General features: G+C 42.0%; 1 protein-coding gene across 1 annotated transcript in view; it reads right to left on the bottom strand.

The window, feature by feature from the left end:
• Positions 1 to 5,436: 5,436 nt before the first annotated feature.
• LOC138764897 (probable G-protein coupled receptor 139) overlaps positions 5,437 to 9,494 on the bottom strand; it is a 43,473-nt gene continuing 39,415 nt past the window's right edge. The window contains exon 3 of the mRNA XM_069941330.1: positions 5,437 to 6,326. Coding sequence (XP_069797431.1) covers positions 5,437 to 6,326 — 890 coding nt within the window. The remainder of the gene's footprint in view (positions 6,327 to 9,494) is intronic.

Raw genomic sequence — 9,494 nt, 5'->3', positions numbered from 1 at the left:
CGCCGCTCCCTCCGATAACTTCAAAACAGTTGAACATTATTTTGTCACGATTTCGTTTCTACGGACGAGTAGAACAATTGATACCTGCATCTGTTGCATTTCATGTTCACTAATGGAATGAGTGACACCGTGAGCAGGAAAGGGCTTTGGCAAATACTAGAGCGCATCGGATGTCCCCCAAAGTTCCTCAACATGATTATCCAACTGCACGAAAACCAACAAGGTCGGGTCAGATACAGCAATGAGCTCTCTGAACACTTCTCCATAAACAATGGCGTGAAGCAAGGCTGTGTTCTCGCACCAACCCTCTTTTCAATCTTCTTCAGCATGATGCTGAACCAAGCCATGAAAGACCCCAACAATGAAGACGCTGTTTACATCCGGTACCGCACGGATGGCAGTCTCTTCAATCTGAGGCGCCTTCAAGCTCACACCAAGACACAAGAGAAACTTGTCCGTGAACTACTCTTTGCAGACGATGCCACTTTAGTTGCCCATTCAGAGCCAGCTCTTCAGCGCTTGACGTCCTGCTTTGCGGAAACTGCCAAAGTGTTTGGCCTGGAAGTCAGCCTGAAGAAAACTGAGGTCCTCCATCAGCCAGCTCCCCACCATGACTACCAGCCCCCCCCCCCCACATCTCCATCGGGCACACAAAACTCAAAACGGTCAACCAGTTTACCTATCTCGGCTGCACCATATCATCAGATGCAAGGATCGACAATGAGATAGACAACAGACTCGCCAAGGCAAATAGCGCCTTTGGAAGACTACACAAAAGAGTCTGGAAAAGCAACCAACTGAAAAACCTCACAAAGATAAGCGTATACAGAGCCGTTGTCATACCCACACTCCTGTTCGGCTCCGAATCATGGGTCCTCTACAGGCATCACCTACGGCTCCTAGAACGCTTCCACCAGCGTTGTCTCCGCTCCATCCTTAACATCCATTGGAGCGCTTTCATCCCTAACGTCAAAGTACTCGAGATGGCAGAGGTCGACAGCATCGAGTCCACGCTGCTGAAGATCCAGCTGCGCTGGGTGGGTCACGTCTCCAGAATGGAGGACCATCGCCTTCCCAAGATCGTGTTATATGGCGAGCTCTCCACTGGCCACCGTGACAGAGGTGCACCAAAGAAAAGGTACAAGGACTGCCTAAAGAAATCTCTTGGTGCCTGCCACATTGACCACCGCCAGTGGGCTGATATCGCCTCAAACCGTGCATCTTGGCGCCTCACAGTTAGGCGGGCAGCAACCTCCTTTGAAGAAGACCGCAGAGCCCACCTCACTGACAAAAGGCAAAGGAGGAAAAACCCAACACCCAACCCCAACCAACCATTTTTCCCCTGCAGCTGCTGCAACCGTGTCTGCCTGTCCCGCATCGGACTTGTCAGCCACAAATGAGCCTGCAGCTGACGTGGACTTTTACCCCCTCCATAAATCTTCGTCCGCGAAGTCAAGCCAAAGAAGAAGAATGGAATGAGTGAAAGTGATCGCTTGTGGAAATTAATTCACTTTGCATAACAGATGTCGCGATAGAGATTGGCACTAGTCTGTTTAATTAATTGGTATTATTTTCTTTGACCCCCTATCCGCTGTATAAGTCATGAAATACAATGTATTGTAAACTTTCCTGGAGTGCTATTGGGCAGATGAGACACGAATCATTCTTTTGGGCATCGTATTCATTAGGGGCAAAAAAGCACGGTCCCATTATTAAAACTAATACGGTATCTGATACATGAGTTTATTTCCCCCACCCCGAGGATTTGAAAGCTTGTATGCAATTTTCTTCCTTTTTATTTATTAATGTGAAGGGCACTTTTTTGGACTAGAAGTAATCATTTGTTTGCTGTCAGTCAATGTTAATCAAATGCAGGTTTAATTCTGATTTCTGTTCTCTCATTTTATTACCTATTCTTGTTCTGGTTAGTACTTACGATGTTAATAATTGCTATCTTGCCCGCCGATTGGGTGTTATTTGAGTACAGACAATATGACCACTTTTAAAAGAACACCGGAGAATTTAAATGACAGCACTGCGGCATTTGAAAAGTTATATTGCGAAAGAAATGTTATTGGCAAAGTAAACATGAAATAAAGCTGCATAGATTTGGTAATGCACCAAAAGATTGTGGCAAAATAAAATTAAACCAAGAACGTCATCAATATTACCCTATTTCGGCCAAATCTCTCAGGGTAGAATTTTGAATCTAATGAATAAATTGCAGTAGATGGAATTGCAGCCTTGTGTGTGTGTGTGTGTGTGTGTGTGTGTGTGTGTGTGTGTGTGTAGATATACACTGTAGAGAGAGAGAAATACTGTATATATAGAGAGATAGACAGATAGATTTATGTCCTGTAAAAATAGAATTCATATATAAGCACTGACCAGTTCAGGAACTGCAATCTTCAGAGCACGATATGAGACTCAGTCTTTAATTAGTAATGAGAAAAAAGATTCTTAAATACATTATCAACCTTTTGGACTCTTTTGGCTGAATGGATTAGAATTAATCAAGGATCAACATTCTCACTGCTTCTATCAGGAAAGAGGTATTGATGCCACAAAACTCACACCACCAGGTTCAGGAACAGCTGCTACCCCTCCACCACCAGACTCCTCAACGACAAACTCAAACAGAGACTCATTTAAGGACCCTTAATTGTGCACTTTATTGATTTTCTTTTTGTTCTCTCTGTATTGCACAGTCAATTTACATTTGTTATCTGTTTACAGTGATTTGTTTGTTTACAGGTTTACGCTGTGCACAGGTTTTTTTTTGTACTACCAATTAATGATAATTCTGCCACACCCGCAGGAAAAAGGAATCTCAGGGTTGTATGTGATGTCATATATGTACCCTGACAATAAATCTGAAAAGTATGAACAAGTTTTCATTGGCCAATAGTTAAATGTAATTTGGATTATATTTTGACCTAGGCAATACACTTCTCTGGTTAATTGAATTCTCCTCACAAAGGGAACTCCCAGTGATACTGATGTTTGGGTGTGTTGGGCACTTTTAAGTGTGAAGGTCAGTGGTTGCATTCTCTCTTTTAAGTCGAAGATGTTGCTTTATACTTCTGATGTGAATGTTACTTGTAACACATGTGGCAATGCATGAATGTTGTCTGTCCTTAAACGTGGGTGCCAACGTTTCCTTCATTTGGTGTGGAGTTGAAAATAACATTTAATATGATGTTACTGTTTACTATAATTGTGGTAACATTTGATGCTGAATTTCATGACCATATTGAATTTAACCTTTAAGTTCATATGAAGTTCAAAAATTAAATAAAATTGAACTTGCGTCAGAGCCACCTCAATTAGTTACAGTGCTGTTCATCAAAGTACATTCAGAATAAAAACGAGTGGCCAAACCCAGTTAAATATGGGCCCAAAAAGGTGGAGTAACATTGGCAGAAGGTCTTAACATGCCCATAGAGTTAGACAAAGGAGAAAACAAGAGGTAGTAGAGGAACATCAGTCTTCATTGTTGTTGACATTTCCAGACATGCAAGGAGCAGGCAGCAGGAAACAGAAGAACAGTGATGCACCCGTCTCAGTGCTCGGGCCTCCGGACAAACAAAGAGCAGGCAGTAGGAAACAGGTATAAGTGTTTCATTTCCCAGACAAGGCCCAGTATCCTGCTAGTATTTAATAAATAGAAAGAAGTGTCCGTAAATGGTTATATGGTTAAGTGCCTTGAATGGGAGACCTCTGTGATTGGGAGCATTCTGCGTGGTTTGGCTGAAGAACATCTTCAATATCTCACTGCAGCAGTCCACAGTTTAAGCAGGATTTAAGGTAGCCCTAGAAAACGACGGTAACTGAACTAAACTACTACCGCTGAATGTCACAAACCTGATCGTTCATGAAATGCTTTAAGCGACCGGTAATGGAACACAAGACATTGAACCTGTTCCAGTTTGCCTACCCTCCAAACCTGTCCACGGATAATAACAATTGACCTTCCTCTCCAACCTGGCTCATCTAGAGAACAATGCCCCCCATGCCAGGCTGTTTTTCATTGATTCCAGCCCGCAAAGGCTGGTGGTTAAACTATTCTAAACTCCAACTCTGCAAATTGGATTCTGGACCGCGTTACCAAAGTCAATCCGAGTTGGTTTCAAAACCTGAAGCTGCATCACGCTGAGCACAGGCGCACCTCAGAGCTGTGTGGTCAGGCCGCTACTGTTCACGCTGTTGACTCCCGCTGGAACTGCCAGATTCAGTTGTCACAGAATCGTCAAGTTTCCGGATGATGTAACAGTAGTTGGCCTCATGGAAAAAATGAATGATCGGCTTTGAGAGAGAAGGTTAAGCCGCTCGTGAAAGGGTATGAGAACAACCTGAACAACAACGTGAGCAAAACAAAAGAGATAATTGTAGACTTCAGAAAGTTGAAGGTCGAATATTCTCAATTATTCTACAACGGTTCCGTCGTGGAGAGAATAGAAAGCATAAAGTTCCTTGTGGGAATAGAAAAGACGGCCTATCCCAGACCTATAACATCTCCTCATTAGTTAGGAAGGCACAGCAGAGCCTCCACGCCCAAAAAGAATAGAAGAGAGCAAAACTACTGGCCTCCATGTGGACAGTTTACAGAAGCACAACTCGGTGTTGCCTCGTTGCCTGGTTTGGTAGCCGTAAAGCATTGGACCGCAAGTCAGTACAGAGGACCATCAAAACAGCCGAGAGTATCACTGAGGTCACCCTCTCCTCTATTGACGACATTTACTGGGTGCGTAAATGTTATCAATAGGAATTAAAGAATTATTGAGGACCCTTTCCATTCAGCATACACTACCGACAAGAATCAACATCATCTGGACTGCCAGGCTGGGAAATGTGTGTGCCTGTGTGTCTGAGCTCTGAGAGAGAGAGAGAAAGAGAAAGAGAGAGAGAGAGAGAGATATTATTGTGCACTGTGTATTGTGTGTGAATACGTGTGCACCATAATCAGGAGAAGCGCTGTTTCGTCAGGTTGTAAATGTAGAGTCAGATGATAAATTCGAAACTGTTACTTCCTCAGTTTCAGAATCCTGCGGTGGTGTCTAATTTTGTGTTTAGATGTGCGTCTCTGTGTTATTTTCAAGTCACTTTTTGGTTCGAGAATTCTTTATGAATAAAAAGTGATTTCTCTGAGTGAGATTCTTTTTTGCTTGAAGTTTTTGTGTGTCTGAATTGATTATTGGAGATTCGTCGTTATTCTGAGGTGCTAAAGAATATTCGCACAACATTAGATCCAACTTCTTTAATGTGGAACCTCTGTTCAGGGTTGTGGCAGCGATTCCATGCTTTAGACTAGAGACTTCTACTTCAATATAATCAAAGTGAAGTCTTTCCCCTCAACCCAGTGACAGCAATATAAAGGAGAAATTTGAAACAGTAACAAACGAAGTCGATCAAAGACTGGAGATTCATTCAACTGGTTTATTTATTCATTAGTCGAATGATTGAATTTACAGGGTATTTCACCGCAGTCTTGAACTGTTCTCTGAACTTTGACTGGGTTTTCGCATAAATGAATGTGTTTGTGCAACAACTTAAGTTGAGCAGTATAAATCCGACTTCTTCCGATACATATTTGGATGGAGTATAATTAATTGGATCTATTCCTGCTATGATATAGTACAAGAAATCTGTCACATATACCATCCATAACAGTATGAAGCTGCCGGACAAGGTAAAGAGCAAGATCACTGATCTTCGTCTACTTTCCGTTTCTGGGTCACGGCGATTCTGGTTTCTCAGCCCCTTACGGACTCGACTCACTGCTAAAATGTATCTCACTGTCAGTGCGTTGAGCAATAAAATTAAACCAAATGGGAGCAATGGACAAAGAATCGCATCGAACCACTCAAACCCCATCCATCCTGGTTCAAGGAAAATATTTTTTTTATCCTTGCAACCCCGCGGCACATTGTCGATTGTCACCCAGGGCTCTAGCGTAAAGTAAAATGGCACATTTTTTACGCATATCAGAATTGTGATTGTTCCTAGAATTATAATCGCTGTTTTTCCAGTGCAATAGTTTGCTTTCAGTTTCTGACAACAAATGGCGACAAATCGGTCGAAGGTGAAAGTGACAGTGAACCAGACAGAGCAGTCTGTGGCTGCACAACTCAGGGCGTATAGAGCACTGCAGACAGGCGTGATGTCCAAGAAGTTCCTTATAAAGTAATAATCAACGATCCTCCACAAAATGACAGCAGTAATAATGGTCAGCAGGTCCGCCACTGCCATCGCTACCAGGTAGCATGTGGTACAAGTGGAGAGCCCACATTTACTCCGGGACAAGATCACAATCGCCACTAAATTCACTGCAAAATATAGAAAAGGAAAAGTCTTTGTTAGTTTCCATATCTAACACTGCATGCTAATTAGGGTAACTCTCCAAAGGCTTGTCAATGGTGGCTATTCCAACAGAATTCAAACAGGGGATTAAAGGAAAGGGGGAAAATAACATTCAACCGAGAAATTGGATGGAAATTTGTAGGTTCTGCTCGTGCTCCAACAAGGCAGGGAAATATTAACTTTTTGGGGGTCTAAAAGTGGTTTCGCAGACATCGTATTTTGAAGTTGTGGCATCGATCCTGGTACAGAAAAGCAAAAACTATCCTGGCACTAGATTTAAAAAAAACACTGTTACTGTTGTGTGGATCGTTAACGGGTTATCGAGCTGAATGAGTTACAAGACCACCATGAAGAACTCCTGCTTAGCCATCCGACGCCCGCACTTCGCCAAATCTGATCACCTGGCGGTACTTTTACTTCCGGCTTACAAGCAGAGACTGAGAACTACAGCACTCGTGATTAAGACGGTGGAAGAATGGTACTGGATATTGGGGTAATTTGTAGCTGTGGAAAAAAAATGGTCAACAGCTGAATTGACCTTAACAATGCGCAAGTCTGCTAAAGAATAACTCCCGATAACATTTAAGTCTGCTAAAGAATATCTTTAGATAACTTTGTTTTCTAATAAATACTTTAACCACACTATGTTCTTTGAACACCCTTCACTTCCCGGGATGTGATCAACTCCTTCATATCATTGGAACCCATTCTGATGACTTTACAAACTAACTTGTTTGTATAAATTCGAGCTGTGCGACTGTGTAGTTCAGAGCTGAGCCCTGGCTGTTACAGGGACTGTTCTCCGAGATATTTCATTCTAATAAAGTCTCCTGAAGTTGACGCTGAAGCTCCGTCCTCGTAGTTATTTCTCCTCGACAGTAGCTTGGATTAAATTTAAACGTTTTTGAGAAATATTCACATGAATCAGGCAATGAAATAAAGGTTTCATCAAAATGTAATTGAAGAGTAGTGGAAAGCCAAAAAAATGCAAAACAAATGAAAGATCCAGCTTTTGATTTTTTTTTAATAGAGAGCAAAAAGTCAGGGTGAAATTGCAACATGAAGTAAAATTCAAACAGCTGACATCTTGCCTATCACAATACTTTTCAATGTTGGTGGTCAATATTTTCAACGCTTCCGGTTCATTTTGCAGCGTCATTTCTCTGGGTTTATTCCAGTGCTTCATCAAATTGCCTGCACTGGAAGCCATTGCTCCAAGTATTCGCTGATTATTGCAAAGAAATTACATCCATTCGCAAACACCTAGTAGAGCCCACCTCACTGACAAAAGGCAAAGGAGGAAAAACCCAACACCCAACCCCAACCAACCAATTTTCCCCTGCAACCGCTGCAATCGTGTCTGCCTGTCCCGCATCGGACTTGTCAGCCACAAACGAGCCTGCAGCTGACGTGGACTTTTTACCCCCTCCATAAATCTTCGTCCGCGAAGCCAAGCCAAAGAAAGAGTAGGAATATGTAGGAACTCGACAACAATCGAAAATGGGCTAATAAGTAACGAGAATTTGCAGCAAGGAGCCAGTCGTCTCCTGCCTTCTCTGACATTACAAAGCAATGTTGCATGAAAATTGTTCTGTTACTCGGCTCATATCCATTCCTCTGATGTCCAATAAAATCCATTGGTTTCTGCTTTGAATTAATTCAACAGCCAAACAGCACTATAACCCTTCGGTCAATAATTCCAACGATTCCTTCTCTAAGGTAATGTTTCATCTTCGCTGTCACGTTCCTGGACACCTCAATTCAAGGGAAAAAAAAATATCTTCTACGTCTGACTTTTCAAATCCGGGCAGAATTAAAGGTTTCAATGAATATACTTCCTTCAATCTCAATAAATCAAAGAGCAACCTTGATTAATAATATCTCAAAAGTCGAACAATCAATGTGTTGAAACTTCGATACAATATGTATCAGTCCTTAAACCCGATTGCAATATTTCACTTGGCGTCACCTTAGGCCACCAATATATTTTCAGTACTCTTGGTCCCAAATCTCGTCAATAAAGACAAACGTGCATGTTGTCATTCCAGTCGCTTACTGTGATCTGTTGGAATCTAGGGGTTAAAACATTATGAAAGAAATGATTAATTAATAATTTTATGTTTACTGCATGGTTCAGGGAAAAAGAGGAATGTGATTAAGTGGCAATCACAGCATGGAGCAAAGTTGGCTGAGCAAAATTGTCTGCTCCCAAATACAGGGAGAGGAAATGCATAAAACGATTTAGGAGGAATGCTCAAACTGAGGAGGTGGTGGGTAGCACAGGAGACACAGGGCAGACCAGAACAAAGAATGGCCTGCAAGAAACTAAGTGAATGGAAAACCAGTCTAGGAGGAAGATTAAGGCATGAGGAGGTGTTAAAGAGAACAGCAGAAATTGGCCAGACAGGAACAGAATGGTGATTAGAAATATCTGGGGATGAATTAATTTCTGATCAAAACAACAGGATAGTCTGGCCTGGAGGATTAAGATGGGAGTGCTACACCCCAGATATCTGCAAAACAGGAGATGACTTGTGATAACCCTTATGCAAAAAAATCTAGCAAAGGAAGACAACTTTTGTTCTGGGTTGATCTATATAAACTGAGCCAACTGGACAATAGGGGTCAGTCTTGGGGAATAGCTCACTGTGCAGGTGACCTATGAACTAATGACTGACCCAGAGCTCTGTTAAGTTTTATTCTTGTGCTGTGTAATAAACTGACTGTTGAACCGAATACCTTCTCCTATCACTTCATTCAAAGAACACGCTGGACTCAGACTACACATAGACTAAATTAAGAGTAAGGTAAAGCCAGAGTCCGACAGATCACACAATATTTTTATCAGTAATGCATCACGGGAATAACTTGAACCCATGAATAGTAACTTCTGCGCCGATCAAATTAGTCCGCCATTGTATTTGCTTTTCTATCAAACAACTTTCTTCGTTTTCCACTTTATATTCTACTTGTCTTATTCCGGCATTCATTCATCTGCCCATCTGCTTAGAAGCCTCTGAGCATTCTCCCCGAAAAACAGACTGTGAGGCAACTCTGCATAGTCAGAAACCATGATGTAGGTGGCACTTTTGTCAGTCGTAAATATTAACGAGAGAGATTATGAGGAAATGGGT

The sequence above is a fragment of the Narcine bancroftii genome, chromosome 5, assembly GCF_036971445.1.
Source record: "Narcine bancroftii isolate sNarBan1 chromosome 5, sNarBan1.hap1, whole genome shotgun sequence".
NCBI lineage: Eukaryota > Metazoa > Chordata > Chondrichthyes > Torpediniformes > Narcinidae > Narcine > Narcine bancroftii.
The sequence above is the reverse complement of the archived record's forward strand: the minus strand, read 5'-3'. Positions and strand labels throughout refer to the sequence as shown.